Source organism: Heloderma suspectum, chromosome 7, assembly GCF_057233095.1.
Source record: "Heloderma suspectum isolate Gila_16-S chromosome 7, 16-S_ref, whole genome shotgun sequence".
NCBI classification, from domain to species: Eukaryota; Metazoa; Chordata; class Lepidosauria; order Squamata; family Helodermatidae; genus Heloderma; species Heloderma suspectum.
In genome coordinates, this window is record NC_139464.1 from 35,771,598 (window position 1) to 35,798,148 (window position 26,551).

The 26,551-nt window shown below is 42.3% G+C and overlaps 1 protein-coding gene across 3 annotated transcripts in view; it reads right to left on the bottom strand.

The window, feature by feature from the left end:
• The window catches only part of SLC41A2 (solute carrier family 41 member 2), a 63,126-nt gene extending 43,050 nt beyond the window's left edge, over positions 1-20,076 (bottom strand). Inside the window, exons 1-3 of one of the 3 annotated variants that reach the window (XM_084809651.1) lie at positions 15,467-15,668; positions 4,308-5,046; positions 289-396 (exon numbers count right to left, since the gene is read on the bottom strand). In XM_084809651.1, coding sequence (XP_084665777.1) covers positions 289-396; positions 4,308-4,865 — 666 coding nt within the window. In that variant the 5' untranslated portion in view covers positions 4,866-5,046; positions 15,467-15,668. Of the gene's footprint in view, positions 1-288; positions 397-4,307; positions 5,047-15,466; positions 15,669-19,831 lie in introns of those variants that run through there. The other 2 variants (XM_084809653.1, XM_084809654.1) reach the window with 2 other exon arrangements.
• Positions 20,077-26,551: the final 6,475 nt, after the last annotated feature.

Below are 26,551 nucleotides of genomic sequence, written 5' to 3' on the forward strand. Positions count from 1 at the left end.
TGGGGTGTAAGATTGAAAGGACAGTCAATTCATTAGTCAAATGTTGCTTGCCTCTTGAGGGATGGCCAGTGAGAAACTAGATTATCAACTCTGAGACCACTGTGAGCAAATTAAGGTTTTTGCCTCTTCCTTTCCAGATACTAAGCCAAGTCTGTTAAGGGCTAGGTAGCCACCTCAAGTGAGGTGGAGGCCACAGACTTTGATCTCAATAAATGTGACAGGTACCCCAATATAACAAAAAGCTGTCAGTATCAACTACCCCAGCCTCAAAATACTACAAATACTTACAGCTGTAGATAGTCGAGATGCCAAAGTCATTTCCAGGTTCCCCTTCAAACCAAGCAGTGCAGGAACCAAGATGAAAACTTCAGTAATATTTTTGAAGACTTCCCAATGCTATTTAATGAATGAAAAACATGATATAACATTAAAATAAATGTTTTTAAATAACGACAGAAATAATGACAGAAGATTCAAAAATACAAAAGTACTTCAGCAACTAATGAAGATCAAGTCAGTTTAGGGATGTACGGACTGTGTAAAACCCATTCTGTCTGTGTTTTGCAGATGGTCAGGCACCTTTTCTTCCATTGTCCGCTCATAGACAAATGCAAAAATTTTTTGATCACGTGGAAAAATACACAAATAATTACGTAAGAGGTTTTGTAACAATTTATGTAATTTACTTTAGAACGTAACATTTAGCATATTGTCCCCCATTCCATTCAACTTTTCCTTAGCAGAAACTTGTGTATTTTCCTACAAATAAATATGTAAATTTCAGAAAAGTAAAAATAACATCCAAAAGTCCACGGACTCCATGCGGCCTGAGGGGGGTCACTCTGCAGTGGATTCCGCAGGTCAGATTCTTAGAAATCCGAGCTCATTTTAGTCCATCTTAAATTTTTCCAGCACCCCTAAGTCAGTTGATATCTAATGTATCTTATCCAATATCAACACCTTCAGCAGTACAGAAACACTCCTGTAAGGAGTCATGACAGATCGTTACTGAATACACAGACATGTTGTTTCTTTTGCCAATATTACTTAATTAGTATATTCAAAGCCCAAAGACTGTTAGTGTCATCCAGTATCTGAGTGGCTAATCTCTTTTGATATCAGAGTTGGACTTGCAAGACAGAGATGTCATAGCCTCTCTTGCTGCGATTGGCTTAGCTGCTCCATCATTACAGGACAGGTCATTCTTGGACTAAGCAGTTGAGGGCTAGGAAGACATAGGAGACCTTAAAATTGAAATTCCAAGATAAATGAGCAGCTTTTATTATGCCACTGTATAATACAGCCTACACACCAAGGTCTTTCAAATGACACCTTATAGGTTCAAATCAATTCAGCAGTTTCAGAACTTTTTGATAGAAACAAGGTAGGTAATGATGGAATGAAAATTAATCCTTTGGCTAAAATCCAAAGGGGAGAGAGAGAGAGATTCACGTTAAAGTTGTGCATGTACCTAGAGCTTCATTTATGCAACAAAATAACAACAGCTGCTAAAATGGAAGTTGCATTTGGTCCACATGCTATTTTTCTCATCCATCTGCTTAAAAAAGCAGCTTGCAGGTTCAGTAAGAAAAGCTGCTGACTGGGAAAACTCAGAATAAATTTGGGGTTGCACTTGCTAACTTTAATGATCTTACTGTGCAAGCCTTGGCTGTTTGCTATGATATAATTAATTTATGATATTGTTCCGATGGGATTTACATCAGCTTAAAGTTACACTATGTAAGCTGGTGCAAAGGATGAAAATTGGTACGTATGGGGCCTGGAAGAGTGGCCAGCTTATTTTGGATTCTCTCTTTTTCCAGGGTACTATCCTGCTTTTCCTACTGCCATAAAATTGAGACAGGAAAAAAGGTTGTTGTAAATAAATACATACCCACTGAAGTCAAGTGAAAGCCAAAGATGTCTGCCTTCTACTTCCTTTTGTTCAATCACCCCATGAGAACAAAGGAGCATAGGATACTGACAAACCCTGCATTAGGAAGTGACGTGACTGACTGGTGGTGGCACTGGTACTAGTATCTCTGTTGGTGCAACCTTCACCACTACTATGTTAGCTCTCCTTTCTACTACTATTATTGTATTGTTGACACTGTTACTGTGAGAGGATAGCATAATCAACTAGCTACACTAATCTATTATCTGGTGTAGTGGTATATAGAATTCTTTCCGTTGTCTTGGGCGCATAATTGCATAAAGGTGGGGTAAAAATTAAACCACAGAAACTGTTTAGTTATACATATTGCCCTTTTCCCCCACCCTAGATGCTAGTAGAACTGTAGGCTATGGTGCAACTGTATGCAAAACAGGACATGAAATTATTTGCTTATACTAGCTTGGAATTCCACAATATGTAATTTCCTTGGCAGAGGACATTTTGACAGAGGAGTGGAAACTTTTCATACAAATTGACAGCATCAACAAAAATCCATGTTTATTGATATCATAGTAGATTAAATAACATATCTTAATTCAAATCTAATGGCAAAACTGAGGAATTTGAAATATGAATGTGAATATTTTATAAAAAATAAAAGATCACATAAAGGTCATGGCACTTGTGATAGGCACTTCCCTAAAATACTACAATTTGTAGTATTTTGAACATTCTGGTCTCATTTATTCTCTTTTGCAAATTCATTCTAAAGCAAGAAAAACAAATTTTAGGGATAACTGGGAAAAAAATGAGCCAATTACTCAGGGTGTTTCCAGAGAGAGGGTCCCCAGTGCTCCTAGTCAAAAGATATCAAGCAGGTATTCTTTCTTTCCCTCCTTAACAGATTTTCTGCAGTAAGAAAAAAGTTCTAAGAAGCAGTGGGAAAACACAGGAGGGTTACAAATGGAAGACAACAAAATTCCATGTTTGAGGCAGGACAGCTGCACAATAAAAGCATCATTTGGAAACAACCTAAATCTGTGGGAATAAAATACTAGTTGCATTAAGAATATTAACATACCAGCAGTTCTAGAGATATAATAACAAATTGTGGGAGAATAATTTCTTGAAGGCAGGGAAAGCAATCCTATGGCCCCTAGACTGCAACTGAGGAGCCATAGGACACTTTGGATTCCCAGATCCAAGGCTGGAGACAGAGCTCCAATCTCAGAGGAGAGAATTTGTGCTCCATCCCCCTTGCAGTTGGTGTGGAAAGAACAATGCCAGCTGTCTCTCGGAGGTCAGGAACTTGACTTCAGACAAGAATGAGTAAAGGGGGCATTCTGGTAGGTGGGGAGCTATTGTGAGCTATCCTGAGGCCTCTCTCTCTATCCTGAGGCCTTCCCTCCCCCTCCAAAGTGCCCCAGCTAGATGGGCAAAAAAGCCCGTCTAGCAAAAATGCAGAGTGGAAGGACCAGAGAAGCGACGATCGCCTCCAGTCCTCCTCCCACTCTCCACTGGATGCTCATAAGCCTCCGAGTTTGGAGGCTTACAAGCATTGAGGATGTAAACAACAGGATTGTGCCCTAAGATACTCATATCTCTTCTAGCCTAGGTTCTGCTTAACCAAGAATAAAGCTGCTTTTAAAATGTGCAACCAAGCAATATGGTATCTTCAACAGGAAGATGTATGCAGTTTGGACTTCTATCAAAAGGCAAAAACATATATAAGACTACATACAGATGTACATATTTCAAGCAGTGAGCCCACTATAGATCTGCACTTATCCCTTTTGTACAGCAATATAACCTTCCAAACTAAATTTTGCTTGGGTACAACTGACACTTCCTGTATTCAGCATAGACTAGCTGTGAAGAGTACCAATTAGCTGGCCGTTCTGACAATCATGAAACCATATCTCATGATCCCCTCCACTGCCAGCTGTGCAGAATGCTGATTAGCTGGTTCTTGTTGCAATCAAGTTGCCACTCCCCCTCATCCAGAGTAAAGCTTCAAGTTGTTGTTGTTTTTTAAAGCACTTTTTATGGCACCTAATGAAATTTAACTGTACAAATATGGTTGCCGCATGAAAAACATGTTTTAAAAAGCCAAAAAATCTGCCAAAAGCATGAAAGAGGAGCAGCAGTCTATAGCAAAACTGAAGCCAGGGATTTATGGTAGTACAGGAACAGAGATGGGGCAAAACAGAACCCACTCCTGTAGGATTCTGTTTTGCAAATGCCCTTACATATGTATGCAAATGCCCTTACATACCCCCAAAATAATTTTAAAACTAAAATCAGAAACGCACTTTTCAGCCTTAATATAGAAGACCATACTAAATGTTAGTATTAAGTACATCAGAAAGAACCTGCATGTGTATAATAAAAGCTATATTAAGCAAATACCAACCTGAACAATATCCAGAACCATCCCAGCAGACACTGTTCCAAATCCTGCTAGCAAAAATGGTACAAGTATCTGCAATGCCATAATGCTACTAGACTCTTTTGGCTGTTTTCTGCTGCCTTCCACGATTGTATCCTCATCACCATCACTAGATACATTGTTGTCCTGCAGCATAGCATCTGTTTCTGACGTGTCAATTGCATCTGCATAATTATAACTTACAAGGTTATCATACTTTGGACTACAGCTGGATGAATTATGTCCATTACTACCATGATGAAAAGTTGATTCTGAAAAGTGATGATAATCCATATGTTGATCAGTCCTAACACTGAAACTGTGTCCTGATGGCTGTAATCCATCTTGCCAGAGACCATTCACTTTCTTATGTCTCTCTTCCTGGGTTTTGTGATAAACAATTGGAACCATACTCATCAGCAGGTTCAAGAACTTGTCAGACTGAATTGTATTTAGATTTATAGTCCAATTTACAAAACCTTCTCCATGATAGGCTTTATCATTTGTTTTCTTGCTGACAGATCTTCCTTTACAATTAGTCATGCTGTTTCAGAAATATTGTTCTGGTTACCACTTCAGATTCCAAGGAAGAAGTTTTGCGGATGCATCAAATGACTATACACAAATATTGGATCTGATATAACTGATTTCTTTGTTGTCTATTATATAGAAAGCTTTCTTTTCACAGTTTTGGTTTTGAGCAACTCCACAACAAAGCTTGGATCTGAAAAACAACACAGTAAAAGTATTAAAAAGTCTGCTTTTTCTGCTTCTAAATTACTCTTGTTATAATTTTGTTTGCATACTAACAGTGTAATAGTATCCTTGAGTTACACTGCTACTAAATCCCCTTCACAGATGTAACTCTAGGAAAGTTACAGTGATATAGTGATACTATCACCCTGTTGTAGATTCAGGGAGATTATAGAGAAGGATCAGCCAAGTTCAGATCCTAGGCAAAAGCCTGATTCCCCTTCCACTGCAAAGAACAAAATAACTGTCATAAATAAATACACACCCATTGAAACTAAAGAAGAGGGTCCCTCTTTTTCATCTCCCCTCCCCAGAAACAATGGAGGACTAACTCTGTAGCCAATCATTGCATGCCCTCAGCAGTATTCAAGACCCAGCCAGGGAACAGACATCTCCGATATCAACCATGGGACCGCATCACTGTATCCCCATATCTAGACAACATTCATCAAAATTTGTCCCAGATAAAGGCGTTGTTCTGCAATGTGCACACCTCTAAGTAACTCCCTCTCTGTACGAAGCCTGGCGCTCCTGGCTCTAAGCAGTTTCTTCCTACCTAACTCAGTGAGCTATGGCATTCGGTGCACTGAAGAAGGCACTAAAAATGCTTTCTGGAAGCACATTTTTCCCTTGTGTGTGGGAGCGAGTAAGGAATGGCTTCAATGACATTAACATGTTGCTCCTGCTATTGTCATTTACATATTGATTCCTTCCATATATTGGTAAAGTGAGGAAATTTTCAGAAGTGATTTTGTAATTTGTGGGTGGTGATGGTGTTGTAGTGTGGGAGTGACCATTGTCTTTGCTATCCTACATCTCTTTTCTACTGCTATGATTGTGCTGTTGATGCTTCTGCTGGAAAAACACAGGTTACCACCTAATTACTCCAGTATAAGTTCTGGCATAATGTGGTCATCTTAAGCGGACCATGGTAATGCTCTGCCTGAAAATCACCTCCACACTTTAAACAAATAGCAGACATAAACATGTGTATGATATAAAATAATTTTAGCAAGTGTCACAGCATTAGTGCTAATTTCCAGAGAGGTAGCCATATTAGTCTGTTGTAGCCAAAACAACAAAGAGTCTTGTGGCACCTTAAATTTATTTTGGGTTCTGTTTTCATGGAAATCGTCCACATCATCAGATACATGAAGTGTTAATCTCAAATTTATATACACATTTATATACACATGCTGGGTTTGAGGGTGGGGTTAGGGTTAGGGTGAGGTGGTGTTGTAAGTTGTTGTCAGGGGGAATTGAAATGCAAAAAGTACAGATTGTGATGATTGCCTTAACAATTGCCATTCACAAAACATATTTGGGTTATAACACAGACATCATTGCAATGGTGAGCTAATTAAATATATTGGTAAGGTACAAGAATGAAAGAAGAGGTTGAAAATCTTACAGCAAAGAACACCACAGCTCAGAGTTTAATTGCATATTTTGGACACACTTGCCACAAATAATGTGGATGAACAGTCTGACTCTTTGAAATTATTCATCATTCTGGAATGCAGTCAGGAAGTTTCTTGGACTATGAGAGTTTCTATTTTTCATAAAAGTTATTTTTTGTAATTGTGCACTTGCAGAAAAGTTTTGAAATAATGTCCTCAGATACGATCTAAGCCCACATAATATTTGGTGGATTTATGTATGTATGTATAATATTTATATACCGCTCCTCATCAGAAGATTTCGGAGCGTTGAACAACATGATAAAAGAATAAAACAATGGTTAAAAGAGTTAAAACATTTTTTAAAAAAGACAAACCGCAACAAAGTGGAGTTTAACAAACCATAGCTGGTCTTGCAAGGAAGGCCTCTTGAAAGAACAATGCCTTCAGGAGGCATCGGAAGGAACACAATGTTGGCGCCTGCCTGACCTCTGAAGTTAGGGATTTCCAGAGGAAGGGGGGCACCACAATGAAGGCTCTTTTCTTGGTGGACTCCCACCGGGCCATGGGTCCATGTGGAACCACCAGGAACATACCCTCTGATGACCTCAGTGACCGAGCAGGTTGGTAAAGAAGGAGGTGCTCTCTCAGGTATCCTGGTCCCAAGTTGTTCAGGGCTTTGTACATTAGTACTAATACCTTAAACCTGGCGCAGTAGCGAATAGGCAGCCAGTGCAGTTCCCTCAGCAAAGGAGTTACATGCTGAAAAGGGGCAGCTCCCGACAACAGCTGAGCTGCTGCATTCTGCACTAGCTCCAGCTTCTGGACCAGCTTCAAGGGCAGCCCCACATAGAGCACATTGCAGTAATCCAGTCTTGAGGTTACTAATACCTGTATCACCGTGGTCAAGCTATCCCTGTCCAGGAGAGGCCGTAGCTGGCGAACCAGCCAAAGCTGGTAAAAGGCACTCCGAGCCGCCGCGACCACTGGGGCCCCAGCGACAATGATGGATCTAGGAGTACCCCCAGACTACAGACCTGATCTTTCAGAGGGAGTGCAACCCCATCCAGAACAGGCAATGAGCCTATCTCCCGGACCCGGGAACCACTCACCCACAGGGCTTCTGTCTTGCCAGGATTCAGCTTCAGTTTATTGGCCCTCATCCAGCCCATTACTGAGTCTAGGCACTGATTCAGGACTTGCACAGCCTCTCCTGATTCAGATGTCACAGGGATATAGAGCTGTGTGTCATCAGCATACTGATGGCATTTAGCTCCAAATCCCCTAATGACCGCTCCCAGCAGCTTCATATAGATGTTAAACAACATTGGGGACAAGATGGTACCCTGTGATACCCCATAGCTCAATTGCCAAAGGGCCGAGGAATAGTCACCCAATGTTACTCTCTGAAATCAGCCCCATAGGTAGGACCAGAACCACTGTAGCATAGTGCCTCCAATACCCATCCCATGGAGTCGATCCAGGAGGATACCATGGTCGATGGTATCAAAAGCCGATGAGAGGTCGAGCAGAATTAACAGGGTTGTACTCCCCAACCCTCTCTCGATAAAGGTCATCCATCAGGGCGACCAAGGTTGATTCAGTCCCGTAACCAGGATGAAACCCAGGCTGAAATGAGTCTAGATAATCAGTGCTCATAATGTCCCACTGATTTACTGAAGCCTACTTCTAAACAAATATACTTTAAAAAAATCAAAGCTTCGCAGTCCAGCCCTTTGAGCTATTGCAGACCAAAGGATAAAGCTTAAGGATCCCAGTGCCCTTGGTCTGGCATTGAGACCCAATACCAGCAACAGCATAGTAGCAGCTAGTTATGCTGTTGCTCCTGTTGCAGTGTATACAGAAACATACAAAGACACTGTGGGGACATTAAGGGATACAACAAAATGAAATGACATGCAGTTTGTCAACAATGCTGATCTGGGTGCACCCTTATACGTGTTTATGCATTACCCCAATATGACTGTAAATATTTTCTCAACTTATGTAAAAGCTGAACATAGAAATTGTCCCACTGGTGAACCAAAACACTGCAGGATTTTACTAGTTAAGCACTGTAACTTTCCTACTGATCTTCTAACTCAAGCTGCAATCCTATTTTTCCTGGAGAAATCTGTGCCTTTTTAATATATGTTTAAACATCTCTTGACAACACAAAAGTACTTTCTTCGGAATCTACCTAATTTTACCAGGTACTTTGTCTAATAATAGCAGTGAGGGTAACTTGCAGAACCTCCTTAAAAAACTGTTCATTGTAATGTTCTGCGAATGCCACATTCTATCTTTTAGCTTAAAAAAACATTCTTAATCTATTAAAAGAATAGATCTGTAGTTGCAAGGCACTTTAAAAGTAAACCTTCCAGTTTAGCAGTTGGAGTGGGTGGTACCCAAGACATACGATAAGGAAGTCTCATAGCATGGTAAGAACTGCTATACTCTATAAATCTTTTCTGGATGCACTGTAGTTCAAACTATTTCACGCCTTTTAGATTTTATGACTGGTAGGTCCTGTTAATTATTTACTGTTTCTAATTGCCAAAGTGGATTATCAATAACCACATTGTCTTCATTAAATATAACTCATGGCTTAGAGACCTCAAAGTGTTTTGCTTAGTCAGGGATTTACAGCCTGCTCTTACCCTCACAAGATCAGCAAGTAAGTACTTACTATGAGGCATGATGATTTCTGCATTCGTGCAGTGTTACAAAGGCTCCATAGGAAATCCATTATGCCAATTTTTCAGGAGAATTATTTGCTCAAATGTTTTGGAGAGGGTAGATATATCGACAATGCGGGAATTTTGTTTCAATTTGTTGTACTTCTTATTCTGATGTCTTGCAATATATTTTCCTTTAGTAGTCTACACTCTACCTATTCCCCAACAGGAAGTTAGCCCTAATTACATGACAAATGTATATAGAATCAACCTTTGGAGGTGGGGGGAGGGCCCATGCCCACTGATCCAAACATCTACACAGAGCCTAAGAGCATAGGCATTGACCACATGATCTGTACCCTGCATTTTGTATTACAGATTTACAGAAAATAAGCTATCATACTTCAGTCATATAATGCCTAGTGAGAAATATCGACTTGTACAACTCATAATTGCCAGAGTGATTGCCAATGTCAAATGAGGATATGGCACAGAAAGATGAAAAAGCAGAATAAATATCCTTAACAGCTTCAGCACAATGGATACAATCCTTCATCCCGTGAAGACAACAGCTCAGTTCAAAGGTCACACTAAACCATACTTTAGAACCATGACTTGAGCTTCCAACACTACAAACAAAGCATGGTTTAGAGTGGCTTGTCCATTTTCATTTTCCATCTGCTCAGCAAACCATGCTGCTTATTTGCTTTTGTTTTCCATCTGTTCAGTCCTCCCATTTTTATGGTGCAGCAGCAGTTGTCACTATGGTTTCTAAAATCAGACATTACAACAAGACAAAGTTAAGCACAAAGCAAATTTGCAAGCCTTTTCAAACCATGGTTTCTGAATATGGTTTGCCAGACGACAGCAAACTATGGTTTGTCAATTCAGACATCATACCAAATCACAGTTAAGCTTCCTTAATTGTGATTTTGCCTCATGTCTGAACTGAGCCAGTGACTACAGTCCTGTATACAGGCTGCTTACTCATACTGATGTCAAAAGGATTTAAGCAGAATAACTGTACAGGATTCAGCCACAGGTATTTCCATTAAATCCATCTTAATGGAGTAACATTGTCAATGTCTCTTCCTCCATAATATTTTTATTGGGACAAAAATGAACTATCTAAACCCTGACCAATTGTGTATGTCTGCACATTGAACAAGATCAGTTCAAAAGATATGATCTCATACTACCTCAAAATCTTAACTTGGGTTTCTACTGAATGTTCAAGGTACACATACATAGGAATCAGACACACCTTCTTGTTTGTATGTATTCATGAAAATTATGTTGAAAAGAAACAATAACATCCTATATACTAATACAGAACCCATCCCCCATCCTTTGGGCACCATCCACACAGAAGAGGAAGGTATCAGCACGAGAATCCCAAGATTTGCAGAAGTACAAAATCTTTAGAGGGGGAAACCCTAAGAAGGAAAGCCAAAAACACCCCATTGAGGACTGGCATGCTCAGTGGGTACAGAACGATGAATGATTGTTAAGGGGAAAATGGAAGAGGGGATAGAATGGAATGAAGTATTCTAGAAGAGAGCATGGCTAGAAACCTGAACAGGACCACTCCATACTGCAACATTTTCTGGCAGGTCCAATTAGCAATGGACAAGTAGTCAATGTATAAGAACTCTGTTTTGCTTGTAGTTCTGCTTTGCTCACAGTCTGACAGCCCATGGAAAATAAGCTGTCTGACACATCTGCCACAAACAGAAGCTGAAGTTTTTACATGGCTGCACAAATATTTTAAATGTAGGTTGGGCACTGACAAACTCTTAACCACAAAGAAAGGTGTCACAAGCATAGTAGTCATGTTCATTGGGTCTTATTATTTCTTTAATTGGTCATTATCCTCTTAGCATGCAATGGAAGTATTCTGAAAAACACACACACAGACCCCTCAACTCCATCCATTCACGCACACACACACACACACACACACAGCCATCTATGTATTCACACACACACACACACACACACAGACAGCCATTCATCCTCTCTCTCTCTCTCTCTCTCTCTCACACACACACACACACACACACACACATTCATTCACACACACTAAGGAACTTAGTACCAAATGCACAACTGGGGAGGGGGAGATTTCATCAGGATCAACAGAGAGAGATGTGTTAAATCTCCCCATGTGATACAACCCCTCCCTGCACAGCAGTTACTTTAGGAATAAGAGTTCCCATTGGTGCCAATGGGGGCTTTTTAAATAAGCCTAATGCTGCATGGGAGATATTTCAGTCATGAGAGCACCATGCAGAGAGGGGAGATTTAATCCTTCTCTCCCAAGCTGCCCCCACATGGCAATTAAGCAGGAATGGCAGAAGCTTCCTGGGCAGGAGTGGAGGTTGGCCCAGAATTGCAGGCAGGATGGTTAAAGATCCCAGAGTGGGAGGTAGGAGCGTATCTACACCAGCCTAAAATCCTGCATTTAAAACAGGGCTTTCTGCTTCCATTTTAAATGCAGGATCACAGCAGATTGATTCCTTCCCACCCACCCTTTCGCCCCTTATCTGAGTCTTCCATATATTTCATTGTACAGCTGCTAGATGGTGCTGTGGTCTAGCTCCTCTCAATAGGGAACTCATGCAGAACTCAAGCACTGTAATTTGATAGCTCATTACCTCAGATCTTTTAAAAAATGGAATAAAGGTTATTTAGTGCAGGAGACGCCCTGGAGGCTGACGATGTCATCTAAAGCAGTGGTCCCCAACCTTTTTGGCATCAGGGACCGGTCTTGTGGAAGACAATTTTTCCACGGACCGGGGTTGTTTTTTTCTGCTGGTGGACTTCCGGCCATTTGCGTCCCTATTCTTTGCAGTAATTGGCTACGTAAAGATTTACGTAGCCTATTACTTGAAGAACAGCGGCCAGAGCCGGCCGGCAGCTCTGCCATGGCCGACGAGGATTCTGGGTGGGGAGACAGATCCCCCCCCCCGCAGAACCAAGGTGAGGGAGTTTCACACACCCCTGTGGTCCAGTTGCTAATAGGCCACGGACCGGTACCAGTCCACAGCCCGGGGGTTGAGGACCCCTGCTCTAAAGGACCCGCAAACATCCGTGAGTAACCAATCTTAATAGCAGGATAAAAGCTCCATGTGAAGAACCCCTAGGAGTGGAGCAGCCAGACCAACACTGAAGGCTGCATGAGGCCCATGGGGGCCCTGGACTAAATACTTCCAAATGTAATAATGTACACAAACTGTATCACTATGTTGCAAATATAACTGTCAAAAAGAATGAGAGTATAAACAGATTTTCAGAATTAGATAAACCAGGAGCCATATTAAAAGATATTTAGTACTGGTACTGACCCTACTCATCTGCAGTAGTAAATACCTTGCACTAACATAAATATAGTATCAACTTGTTTTTATAAGTTTGATCATCTACACCAATGGGTGAGGAACCTTTTTCCTATGAAGGGCCACGGGATCAATTGGTGGGGTGTTAGTCAGCTGGTAGTTGGAGCCAGAGTCAAAAGTGGGCAGAGTTTACAGCATTACAGGATTACATTTCCCCCTACCCTCTCTCTTTCTTCCTGTGTGCCACCCTGCGCTGGATGAAATTAGGCCAGAGGATGCATGAAATTAGGCTGTGGGTTGCATTCCCCTCACAGACTGCAGGTTACAACACCAGGTCTATGCTGTTTGTCAACTGCAATCACATTATAAAAGGTTACTACAAAATAACAGACAGGTAAGGTTGTGCAAACATAGCCACAGGCCTGGATTAACCTTATCTACCTAACTGAAAACCAACAGAATTGTGCCTTGCTGTTTTAATAACCTGGGAGCCCTCCCCACCCCCTAAAATAAAGTGTGAGCCTAGCATGCTTCTTAAGCCATGACAACAAATAAAGTGTGAGCCCAGCCATGACAACAAACCTGTGGACATATTCACACCTGCTTGGAAATATATTAGTATATAGTATATTTCTATGCTAACATAGAAATATCATATATTAGTATAGATGAGAGCTATTTGGGGATCCTTAGTATATATTCTGGCATAGAGGGAACTCATATACTATTTAGGCAAGCCCTGATTAGCTGTCTCTGTTGTAGTGATATTTCTAAGATGTCATGGAGGGACGACATCCCGAGCCCTGCCTCCTTTCCATCTAATTCTCTTCCAAGAGTGCTGTGAGATGCTGCTAATATAGTAGCACCTGCCCACACTGATGTGTACACACATCATACTGGAATTGGTAGTTTGGTATCAAATTCTGGTAATTATTTACCTGGATAAAAAATGCTCAGCATAGGCCCTGAGCATCAGCTGAGTGGGAAGACATCTGCCCAACCCATTCAAGATTGATATCTTGGGCCCATATTTATAGATATATGCAATAGGTCCACATCAACAAGGTGTATTATGAAGATGCCCAGCCAGAGATTTTTAGCCTTCAAGTAATAATTGAAAACAAATATTGATGGGATATTATCATACTGGTTATTTCTGCTGTTTCTAGTATTTTCTCTATATTGTCCTCTTTTATTTCCATTGTTTAATGCCTATGGCTTTAATACAAGCAACAGCCAGCTATTTCTTGTTTCTCTGACTTTCATGTATTTTCAAAGCATTAGGACACAATCCTATGCACGTTACATGCATAGGAATATGCCCTGAGTGCTTCTATAAATAGTAGTTCCATGAGGGTGTACTTGTATGATGACCATTTTTTAAGTACTCTTTAAAAATATAGGGTAAACTTTGTAAACAGTCATATTCATGATCACTATGTTGCAATTTAGATGTGCAGGGACTGCAATTAATATTTCAGGGTAAATTTCCCTGCCCTGCCTGCTGCACTGCACTTTTCTGAATGAGCCAAGTTCTCACATTCTCCTTTCCACAACACCTTCTGGGCCAGAGGATGCATTTTTTAATTTTTTCTTACCAAAAAAAAAAATACATTATGATTACAACTGTACAGTAATTCACTCTGACTAATGTCATTAAGGGTGCAATCCAATGCATGTTTGGACAGAAAAAAAGTCCTACAACTCCCAGCATTCCCTGCGGAATGCTGGGAGTTGTAGGACTTTTTTTTCTGTCCAAACATGTTTCTGCATGTTTTTCTATCTAAACATGCATAGGATTGTACTTTAAAACATAGAGACTGAGTTGTAGACATTACTGGAAATTATAATGAATTAAGCACACAGTTAGAAAGATTGGACAATGACTGGCATTGTTAGAGCATCTGAACAAAATGTGGGTCTTCTAAATACGTAACTCAATATAGCACAAGACCCAAATTACATACAAAATGATTTTGTCTCAAACATGTATGCAAAGATACACATTTTAAAAAACTTTTTCTATTGGAATCCTGTACTTGTGCCCCTCCCGCTGTTAAACCTCCCAAGGAATCAGAATTATATGAACTTGATAAAGGCTATTTGTCAAAACGGATGTGTGCCATAGTTCAGCTCTTTGTTGATTATATGATTACGTGTTTCATATGTATAGTGTTTTATTATGTGGACATGTTTGAGATAAAACACATGCTGTATGTAATTTGGATCTTGTGCTTTTTCAGGATACATTGTTAGAACATCACCAGAGTAACACCCTTAATGGTGACCAATTTTGTAGGAGTCTGAAGGCCAGGTACATTGTTATGTGAAAGTCTATCTAAAATAATAATAATATAATTATCTTTAATCCACCTCAAGCCCTGGGGATGGGCCAGGCTAGAAAGAGAAGTAAAATCATTAGATGATGAGGGCAGAGGGAGGGAGGATTAAATGCATACGTCAAGAGAATTGCAAGGGAAGGACGAGGGTAGGGGAAGAGGGTTGAAGCCAGGGGAGGCTGGTGGCTCCGATTTCAGCGGGGCTGTGCATCCCTTCTGGGTCTCAGTCAGTACCAGCCAGACCTCTAAAGGAGCTATCCACGGTGCTGAACCCATTTGGGGCTAGGGTTCAGCACTTTGAACGGTTCTGACTGAAACCAGAATGGATGCACAGCCCCGCCGAGGTCGGAGCCACCAGCCTCCACGGGCTGAGGCTATTAACGCTTGGCCTCAATTATTTTATAGGGTGGGCGGGGAGAGAGGGAGGGCGGCCACCAAGGGTGAGGGTGAGGAAGGTTCAATCAGCCGGGCCCGAGGGCGGCTGGGACGGGGAGGGGGGCGATGTCGTCAGCGTCATTTTTCAGCCACCCGCTTACTTTGGGCCGGGACTCCCTTCCCCATCCCGGGGGAGTCTCCTCTCCCCCCCCCCCGGCCTTCGCGCCCACCTCCTTTCGCCTCAGGCCGCCCCCCCCCTACCTGGGCAATGGCGACGGCGTGGCTGCCACCAGCCCCCCGCAGCCGCCGCCGCTGCTCTCCATCCTCGGCCGGCTTCAGTGCCTGCTGCGGCTGCTGCTGGGCTGCCGCCCGCTCCTCACAGGAAGGAACCCGCCAGGCGGCCGCGACGGAGGCAGTGACAGCTCCTCGGAGTGGAAGCAATGCCGCCGCCGCCGGCCCCACTGAGCAGGCGCGGCAAAAGGCAATGAAGGCGGGGGAAGTGTGTGGGTGAGGGGAAAGAAAAAGGCGGGCTCCTTTGGCCGGGCGCCCCCGGGTGTGGTGATGTGGCCCGTCGTCACCGGCCCTTGGCAGCCGAGCCGCCTTTGAGGGGAAATTCCCGAGAGGGAAAAGAAAGAACGAGAAAGAAAGAAAGAAAAGAAAGAAAGGTAACCCGCAGCCTCCCCTTCGAGCGGGAGCTGAGGGGGCCAAAAATGGCTTTTGTGACGAGAAAGGGGCTCCTCTTCATGCCTTCCCTCGCACGTTCATGGCGGCTAGACTGAGGGACGGCGGTGAGGAGGGGAGCCACCTCAGATACTACAGAATGGCGTGTGTGAAGAAGATCACACGCACGTGTCTCTGTTTGCGCGTGCCCATGTAAGGCAGGGGGGGGGCAACTTGTGGCCCTCCAGATGTTTTCGCCTATAACGCGCGTCGTCTCCTCACCGCTGGCTATGCCCTGGCTAGCGCTGATGGTAGTCATGGGCTAAAACAGTTGGAGGACCACAAGTTGCCCACCCCTGATGTAAGGTGTGGAAGGCACACAGGCTAATGCACACGTATCTTTAATCCACCAGTCTACACAGTCCAAGTGTTATCCGTGTGGGCGGGGGGGGGGGGGACTAGAAGTGGCTTTTAGTTCTCTCCTTGCTAGTTCCTCCCCAACTCTTGCCTCTGAACTTGAACAGGGAGCTGATCGTTTACAAATTCATGGGTGGAAGAACGGTTGAGGCTTTCCTAGTTAATAGCCTTAAAACAAGAGAATCCCGAGGGCACACCAGCAAAGGGATAGTGGGAGAAATAGTTCTTACAACACACAGTGGAAGGGGTGAGAGCCTCCCACAGCAAACTGGAAGAGGTAAGACTGTGGAGGATAATAGAGACTCAAATACAGAGCCGAAGGGTGTTTGCAGATGGAGGGCTTCTAGTGCTAACAATCATAAGGCAATATACAGATATTCCATATTTTCTTCCTAAATGGATTGTGTGTTTTTCCAGATGAGGCTTTTATGGTGCCATTACCATTCATGGAAGTTTAGGAGGGTCCAGATGTTATCTTATATACATGACTCTCAGTGTTTTGTTAGAGTTTCTCCCATCTTTTCCCTTAATGCAGAAAATGGCAAGAAAAAAGATGGAAGAAGCAATGGGAAAACACAAGAGAGTTATGAGCTGTCTGGAACACATACACACACACCATAAAACTATGTGGATGAGGCAGGGCAATAAAAGTCTAATGTGCTAGCACCACTTAGCCAGGTCAGGTAGTGTCCAGGTTCTATTGCAGACTATCAAATCAAGCCCTGCAGATCCAGTGCAACTCCTAATCCAAGCTTCCTTCTGCTTTCCTGGCTCTTGGGAGAACTGTGAGAGGAGGATGGGTGAAGGATTGCAGAAGTAACTAAACAAGTGACATATTCTCACCGTTGAAGAGGCGTTTTTCTCAAGCAAAAGATGAGAGCCTACTGCAGGTTTCTTGCAAATATATATAGGGTCCTCCCACAGCAAGAAATGGTAGGGACCATAATCAACATCCAACAACAAATAAAGAATTGTAGGGGAATGTTAGCCACAACTTAACAAGGGAGACGAAGATACAAAAGATACCATCATGTCATCATCATCCATTTATTTGTATGCCACATCCCCACAAGATTGTTCCCAAAGTATCTCACAATGTATCAAATGAACACCAATAAACATAACTATTCAAAATGAGAATATGAACTATTGCAATTACAAAATAACCATAATGTCAATAAATAAGCACATGATAAAAATGCAAATCAAACAATTTGTATTGTTTTATACAAGCTTTATATAAAACAATACAAATAAACTGACCTGATACAACAGCTTGGATCCAACAGGAGAGCGAATAAAGCCTAACACAGAGACAAAAGCACACTATACACAAGGTCAAATAGATCACATAGGCAGCATGGGATAACCTGAGTCTCCACAACTAACCCACACAAATTGGTTGGCTGCCACACCTCTCATTTGTGGTAGTCTTCCTCCCAGTTATCTCCTGGGACTCCATATCTCACGTGGGAAGATCAATTCATTACTTCAACTTCAAATCCAATATATACTTCCAGCGCTGTCATCAAGGAAGCTAATTTTATCAGGGTCCAGAGTGGTAAGGGGGGGGGGAGGACGAGGGGGTTATGACAGGTGGATATGCTCAACTCCTTGCTATTTGTCTCTCTCCATCAATCAATCATGTAAAGCAACTGAATAGCTTTACCATAGGAGCATGTGAACCGAGAACTACCAGAAGTACAAGCGGGGTTTCGAAGAGGCAGAGGAACTAGAGATCAAATTGGCAACATTCGCTGGATCATGGAGAAAGCAAGAGAATTCCAGAAAAACGTCTATTTCTGCTTCATTGACTACGCTAAAGCCTTTGATTGTGTGGATTACAACAAACTCTGGCAAATTCTTAAAGAGATGGGAGTACCAGACCACCTTACCTGTCTCCTGAGAAAGCTGTACGAGGGTCAAGAACCAACAGTAAGAACTGGACATGGAACAACTGATTGGTTCAAAATTGGGAAAGGAGTACGACAAGGCTGTATATTTAATTTATATGCAGAGTACATCATGAGAAACGCCGGGTTGGATGAATCACAGGTCGGAATTAAGATTGCCGGGAGAATTATCAACAACCTCAGATACGCAGATGATACCACCCTAATGGCAGAAAGCAAAGAGGATCTATAGAGCCTCTTGTTGAAGGTGAAAGTGGAGAGTGCAAAAGCTGGTTTGAAACTCAACATTAAAAAAACTAAGATCATGGCATCTGGCTCCATCACTTGCTGGCATATAGAAGGGGAAGAAATGGAAGCAGTGACAGATGTTACTTTCTTGGGCTCCAAGATCACCGCAGACGGTGACTGTAGCCATGAAATTAAAAGACGCTTGCTCCTTGGGAGGAAAGCTATGGCAAACCTAGACAACATAGTAAGAAGCAGAGACATCACCTTGCCGACAAAGGTTCATATAATCAAAGCTATGGTTTTCCCAGTAGCAATGTATGGCTGTGAGAGCTGGAGTATAAGGAAGGCTGAGCGCCGAAGAATTGATGCATTCGAACTGTGGTGCTGGAGAAGACTCTTACGAGTCCCCTGGACTGCAAGGAGGTCAAATCAGTCAATCCTAAAGGAAATCAACCCTGACTGCTCGTTGGAAGGACAGATACTGAAGCTGAAGCTCAAAAATTTGGGCACCTAATGCGAAGAGAAAACTCCCTGGAAAAGACCCTGATGCTGGGAAAGATTGAAGGCAAAAGGAGAAGGGGACGGCAGAGGATGAGATGGCTAGATAGCATCACGGATGCAATGAATATGAACTTAAGCACACTCCGGGAGAGAGCGGAGGACAGGAAGGCCTGGCGTGCTATGGTCCATGGGGTCACGAAGAGTTGGACACGACTTAATGACTGAACAACAACAACAAGAACAACAACCCCCACTCCACACACAAACATTACTTATAAGCTACACTACACAGGCACTGAAACATAAATTCTGGCAGTTTAGTTTTATCATTCAACTTCCGTTATACCAAAACACTGCTAAACATCTTACAGGTTCTTTCATTTCCCTTTAATTACAGTTTCTGTCCCTTGTACTTGTTGATATAAACAAGCACATGGGGATGTACAACATGTCCTAAACACTCAGTATAGACAAATCAAAGATCCCATATTTTATAACTTTGGAAAACTGATCTCATGTTTTGCAACTCTGTCCTATGAGAGTTCTTTTAATATTTGGTAAACCTTTAGTATTCCAAGTTATGGAATTATAAATGTTAGAGGAAAAGGAGGTACTAAATCTTATATATCTCAAATTATTCAGAAATCCGGTGCTGAGGGACAGAAGAACTGGATTTCCCATCCTGAACTCAAAACAGAAAGGAAACAACCAAAGAATGATAAAGGTGCTCAGATGGACTAAGAATAAAATGCTAGACGAAAATGCAGAAATGAAAATATTTCCCTCCCTCAAGCCCTGAGCAAAGGTTCCAAAAGGAAACCATAGCTATACTGCCCATTTCTCAATAAAGGAAAATAACAGAGTGAATTATAAACAACCCCTCCAGAATAACCCTGTTTTAGATTACCTGAACTCCCAGAAGCATACCTTACAATGCCAGCAGTGTTGTCTGTTGTATCATTTCTTCCTTCTTACAGGGAGGTAGGTCAAATTACTTTACAAGCAATATTTCTTGTGTGGTTGCTTTGAGAAAAGAGCTGTACCAAAAAAGAATGAGGAAAGAGTTTAAGAATGAAATGTTCGTGCTGAAAGGTCATTACAAAGAAGGGACTATGCAAAATCTTTTTCCACTGCTTAACTTGCTAAACACTCTGGTCACTTCCTGATTCTGTAAGTAACATACCCTTTTCGAAGTACTTATTTGTTATTCATTTCTAAAGTTCAGGAGAGTAGAAGGTGAAGGGCTTCACACACCTCTGTTTCCCAGCAAGAATGCAAAACAGCAAAAAAAAAGCTGGGTAGCCAAGTGAGAATCAAGTATATGTTCTTGGAAAATGAAGAAGTTGTATCTGCTTGCACTTGTGAAAGCTTTATTGGCAACGGAAGATAAGAGTCAACATTTTTTAACTTATTTTACATTTGGTGTAAAATACACTTCCCTTGGAAACATCAGCTGGCATTGTTGAAAATAATATTGTTGCAGTGTTTTCAGGCTGCATTAACTGGCCTCAGGCCAGACACTGAGCAGCAATCCGCTGTGCTCCTGCTGCTACTACTTATGAGGGGATAAGTACTCCTCTGACAGACAGGAGAAGGGGAGACCTGGAATCATCTCCCCAGTGCTGGTTATCTGATCGCAGCAAAGGAACATTGTGCCCGCACATTCACACTCCAGGAGTTGGAAGCCAGGGTAGGAGGCAAGTATTTGCAAGTCCACTTGCAGATCCAGCAGAATGATCAGTGTTTCTGTTTCTATCCACTTACCACCCCAGTGGAGTAATGCAATTTTGGAAGAAAAATCTGAACATTTCTCTTGAAAAGTGTTCCTACTTTGTGGGACATCTTCATCATCCTTACTCAAAAATCTCATAGCATATGCATCTCCACAAGATTTTACACTGAAGACATTTCTACACAATCAAAGCATTAGTATTTACTATGTGGATCTCTCATAACCCCTTTGCAGAGAAGTGCATAGATATATATTTACATGGCTAGGATGACTTGTATTGGGGGGATTTGGAGTCCAATATGAAGCCTGTTTACCACTGAATTTGATGGAACAAGATTCAAAGTAAGTATGCTTAGATGGCAGCCTTAATTCTATTAACTCCAGAGACTAAGGTCTTGAAATGTCTGCGTAAACTGTTCATCCTTATTTGTGAGTCGGCTCAATAGAACTAAATGGGGCTTACTTCTGAGTAAACATATGTAGGACCAGGCTGCATACTGTTTGATGATACTCCCACTTATTATTAAACCAAGAAATCAGCTGCAAATTCAATTGCTATGGTATTTTGCAAGAAGCTGCATTTTTATCTTAAGAGAGCCATATTTATTTTTTTTATTTCATTTCATTTCTATACTGCCCAATAGTCGAAGCTCTCTGGGCGGTTCACAAAAATTAAAACCAAAGAGCACACAATAAAACAATATAAAACAAATAAAACATTAAAAACACAGTATAACAATACAACCAGAATAAAACCTAGCAGCAATGCAGAGATTTAAAATACAGATTTAAAACAGCCAAGCTAAAAGTCTAGAAAGCTAAAATGCCTGGGAAAATAAAAAGGTCTTCACCTGGCACTGGAAGGACTACAATGTAGGTGCCAGGTGAACCTCACTAGGGAGCTCATTCCACAGCTGGGGTGCCACAGCAGAAAAAGTCCTCCTCCTAGTAGCCACCTGCCTCACTTCCTTTGGCAGGGGCTCACGGAAAAGGGCTGCTGAGGATGATCTTAAGGTCCGGGCAGGCACATATGGGAGGAGGAGATCCTTTTGAGATAACCTGGCCCCAAGCCGTTAAGGGCTTTGAATGTTAATACCAGCACTCTGAATTGGGCCTGGAAATGGACTGGTAGCCAGTGCAGCTGGAAAAGTACTGGCATAATATGAGCTCGTTGGCCAGTCCCTGTTAACAATCTTGCTCCCCTATTTTGGACCAGCTGAAGTTTCCGGACTGTTTTCAAAGGCAGCCCCACATATAATGCATTGCAGTAATCCAGACGAGAAGTTATCAGCATGGATAACTGTAGCAAGGCTATCTCTGTCCAGATAAGGGCGTAGTTGGTATACCAGCCTAAGCTGATAAAAAGTGGTCCATGCCACTGAGTTCACCTGTGCCTCAAGTGACAGTTCTGGATCCAAGAGCACCCCCAAACTATAAACGTGATCCTTTAGGGGGAGTGCAACCCCCTCCAGAACAGGTTGGATATCACCTAGCTGGGCAGACGAACCACCCATTAACAGTACCTCCATCTCTGGTTTGTGTTTCAATTTATTGGCCCTCATCCAGTCCATTACCGTGCCCAGGCACTGATTCAGAACAGCCACTGCCTCACCTGGTTTGATGAAAAAGAGAGGGAAAGCTGGGTGTCATCCGCATATTGATGGCACCTCAGCCCACACCTCTGGATAACCTCCCCCAGCGGTTTCATGTAGACGTTAAACAGCATGGGGGATAAAATAGAGCCCTGTGGAACCCCATGGCATAATTGCCATGGCACAGAGCAATAATCCCCCAGCATCACCTTCTGGAATTGGCCATCCAAATAGGAGTGGAACCACTGCAGTGCAGTGCCTCCAACTCCCAACCCAGATAACCTATCCAGAAGGATACCATGGTTGATGGTATCGAAAGCCGCTAAGAGATCCAGGAGAACCAACAGGGTCTTACTCCCCCTGTCCATTTCCTGGAAGAGTTCACCCCATAGGGCGACCAAGGCTGTTTCCATTCCAAAACCAGGGCTGAAGCCTGACTGAAATGGATCTAGATAATCTGTTTCATTCAAGAGTGCCTGGAGCTGTCCTGCAACCACCCGCTCAAGCACCTTGCCCAGGAAGGGGATATTGGCCACTGGCCTATAATTGTTAATGTCCTCCGGGTCCAGGTTAGGCTTTTTCAGGAGTGGTCTGATTACCGCCTCTTTTAAAGAGGCTGGCACCACTCCCTCTCTCAAGGAGGAATTTACAACCTCCTGGACCCAGCCAGACATCCCTTCCTTGTTTGATGTAATAAGCATGAAGGGAAAGGGTCAAGTACACAAGTGGTCCATTGGACTTGGCCAAGCACCTTGTCCGCATCCTCAGGCCTCAATAACTGAAACTCATCCAATAAAACTGGACCAGACTCTGGACCAGACTCATTGGTAGAGGCTCTGAACACCTCTACCAATGGAACTGCATTAATCGTGGTGTCCAATTCATGACGAATCTGAGCGACTTTATCTTCAAAGTGCTGTGTGAACTTGTCACAGCATGCAACTGTGGTTCCAAAGTGTCTCTCCCTGGCCCAGAATGTAACAGGCCACGAACCACTCAGAGAAGCTCCGCTGGATGACAGACACTGAAAGATGCAATGCCAATGGAAAAGAACAGTCTCTTTGCCACCCTCACTGCCACAGAGTAGGCTCAATAATGAGCTCTAACCTGTGTTTGGTCAGACTCAGCACGAGTTTTCCTCCACCTGCTTTCTAGCCATCTCAGCTCAGATGTATATATCTCTTCCTACTATAAAAAGCCTTCCTAGAGCTATGCAGAGAAATAAAGTCAAGCATTTGCAGAAACAGAGGAAGGAAAGATAGACTGGGCCTCTAAGCTCACTCTGTTGTTTGGTTGTTGTTGTTCAGTCATTAAGTCATGTCTGACTCTTCGTGACCCCATGGACCATAGCACGCCATTTAAATAGGCCTTTTCATAATCCAAATGTGTGTGCTGTATGAATACAATCCATGATCAATGTAGGGACATTCCAGAAGCTTCCAGATAAGGGTTTTATCAACCTGTCTCCTTCACGGAAGTTTACACGGGATCCAGACGTGGTTGGCTTCCACTTTTGACCTTCTCATGTTTTTTATCCACTTCTTCTATCTTTTTTCTTATCAGAAAAGATGGAATAACTGTCCAATGTATTTTCACTGGTAGCACTAGGAGCCCTATGTCTAGTAGCACCCCCAGAGGGCAGAGAGCTCCAGCTATGGGGTGGTATAGAAACATCATTATTATTATTATTATTATTATTATTATTAATAATAATAATAATACAACCTACCCGAACCTGGTGCCCTCCAGATTTGTTCTGGACTTCAACTCCCATCAGCCCCAGCCAACATGGCCAATGGTCAGGAATTCTAGGACTTGTAGTTCAAAATATCTGGAAGTCACCAGGATAGGAATATCACAACTGATCTGAGCTGGACTTTGGAATGTAGAAGTGAGTATCGCAATGTTTATCATCCGTTTAAATTATCCAATCGCTTTTACTGATTTCAAGGTCCAGTTCATAATAAGCATATACAGCAATACAAGTGTAGAGCAAATTCTATCTACTCAGCCTGAGTCAGCTACAAGAGTGTGAGTAATTTTATCGAAAGATAATTTGAGTGCTGTAAGGGGAATGTTTTAATCTCAGAGGCACCTGCCAAGCCCTGACAATTAGCACAGGAAAGGTTTCAAAAATAGCAACCAGTTGTCCGTTTGCCAGCATTCAGGCACACTGCACATTTGTTTAATTTAGCACTACCACTCTTTTAAATTCAGTGTGTTTTCCATGCCAAAGCATCACATTAGTGTACCCCCTCCCTGGAAAAAAAAAGCCTCTTTCCTACTGTTTGTGCTTTTGCTCTGCAGTTCTAATTCTCTGTAGCCTTTGTGAAGCTGAAGGAGAATTCTACATAGTTTTTGTGAAATTAGCATTGGTTATCCCAACAGACTCCACCTAGCCACTCTGACATGGTCCTATCTTAAAACATGGATGTATTTTTTTTAATGGCTCAAAATATAATATTACAGTGGAGGTTTTGTGTTTTGGTTATTATTGGTTTTGGTGCCTTTGGAATTTCTCACAGCAAGGACTTAAGTTAGCTAGCGTCTCACAATCTCAGAGTGCAATCCTATGCATTTATTATTTATAAATAATAAATAAATGTTTAGACTGAAAAAGGTCCTACAATGGCTGGGTGGGGTACTCTGGTAATTGTAGGACTTTTTTTCTGTCTAAACGTGCATATGATTGCACCCTCAGACTACAAAACACATAACAAAGTGAAATATTAGACAGAATACTCTGTGAGGTTGACACTCTAAATTTGTTAACCATAAAACAGAGAGACCATCCTGGAGGAGATGGCAAATACAAGGATAAAGCTTAGGCCCCTTAACCATGTCCTGATTTATGTGGTCATCATCATGGAATCCAGTATCAGGGGGATGTTGTGCAACCATTCCATACAGGTACGTTTTGTGATCAGTACCAAATTGTGAAAATTCTGAGCCCTTACATATTATCCAATTACCCCAGGGTTGCAGATCTTACCACAGTTGCAGATATGTGGCACAATGCCGGGTTGAATGATTATCTGTATCCTCCCTATCTCTTGGATTATCAGCTCTGAAGTCTAAACATATGAGATGCCGAGTTGATTTTACTTTTAATTTTTGATAAAGTTATGTAAATAGAAAAAGAGTGCTGATGTAGGTTATTCCTTGAACTGGCAATGATTGCACTAACACCTGTCTTGGTCCCTGCAGACCCATCATGCTACATCTCCTCCACCACCTGGCACTTGGCAAGTTCGAAGACGAAATGTGATAAAATCGAATTTTTAAAAAACTGTGTGCGTATACATAAACCTTTACCACTCAAAGTCCCATTCCGTATTTGACTCATAACATCTTTCACCACTTTTTGTGGTGTGTTTGTTGCCGGTTCCATCTGCTGAGCCCTGTGCAGCTGTATCCTGTGTTATGGGATCTGACTATCCCTTGAGACATTTACTAGTGTGCTGCTGTTGTGTTGGATGCTGTAATGGACTGGGAAGGGGCAGACTGTGATGCTTGATGTCTGTCTTGTGTTCTGTATGCTTGCCTGCTACCTATTATATTAACCCAGTGTTGGTTGTGCTGTCCCTCTCCTTACTTTGAGATCCTTTGTGCCTTTTCTAACCTGTCTTCGTATGGATATGTGTGCATTTTGGATGTTTGTGGAGATGAAATGCACTGGCCCCAGCAGAGGTTTGGATCCTGTGAGTGTGGACAGGATTAAGCCAAACGTTGCTACTCCCGTCCACACCCAAGACTTTCTTTTCTCTCTTCTGAGTTGCTCAAGGACTTGTGTGTTGCAGTGACATGAGCACAGGTGTACCATCTCTGGTTGCTTGGCAGTGCAACCCCTGAACCATATGAACTGTGTCAGTGCAATACAATGCAACACTGCATCAATGTTTAGTGCAATGTAACATTGCACTAAAGCACTTCTGTATGACGTTCAGCTCACAACTGTCGTGAGAAGGTTGTGAGCTGTTTGTCTTACTTTTTATTGATTGAGACGCATGTGAGTTAAGGGGGGATCTTGTTTCCACTTCAAAGGCTCCCTGACATCTTCTGTAAGCCATGATTGGTTCAAACAAATGCTCTCTTGGATCTCACTGTCTGTGACTTGCTCACCCACCTGATGTTTGGGATAGGCAAGGATTTTGCTTTCTAAATGGACCTTCAGGGACCTTATAAAGTAAGTTAAGGTTCTCTAATCCACACCTATGATTTATAATTTGAGCATGTTCTTTTTTAATTTCTGAGCTATGCTGATTTTTAAAATAAACGCTTTAGCTAACTTCAGCCCTTTTCC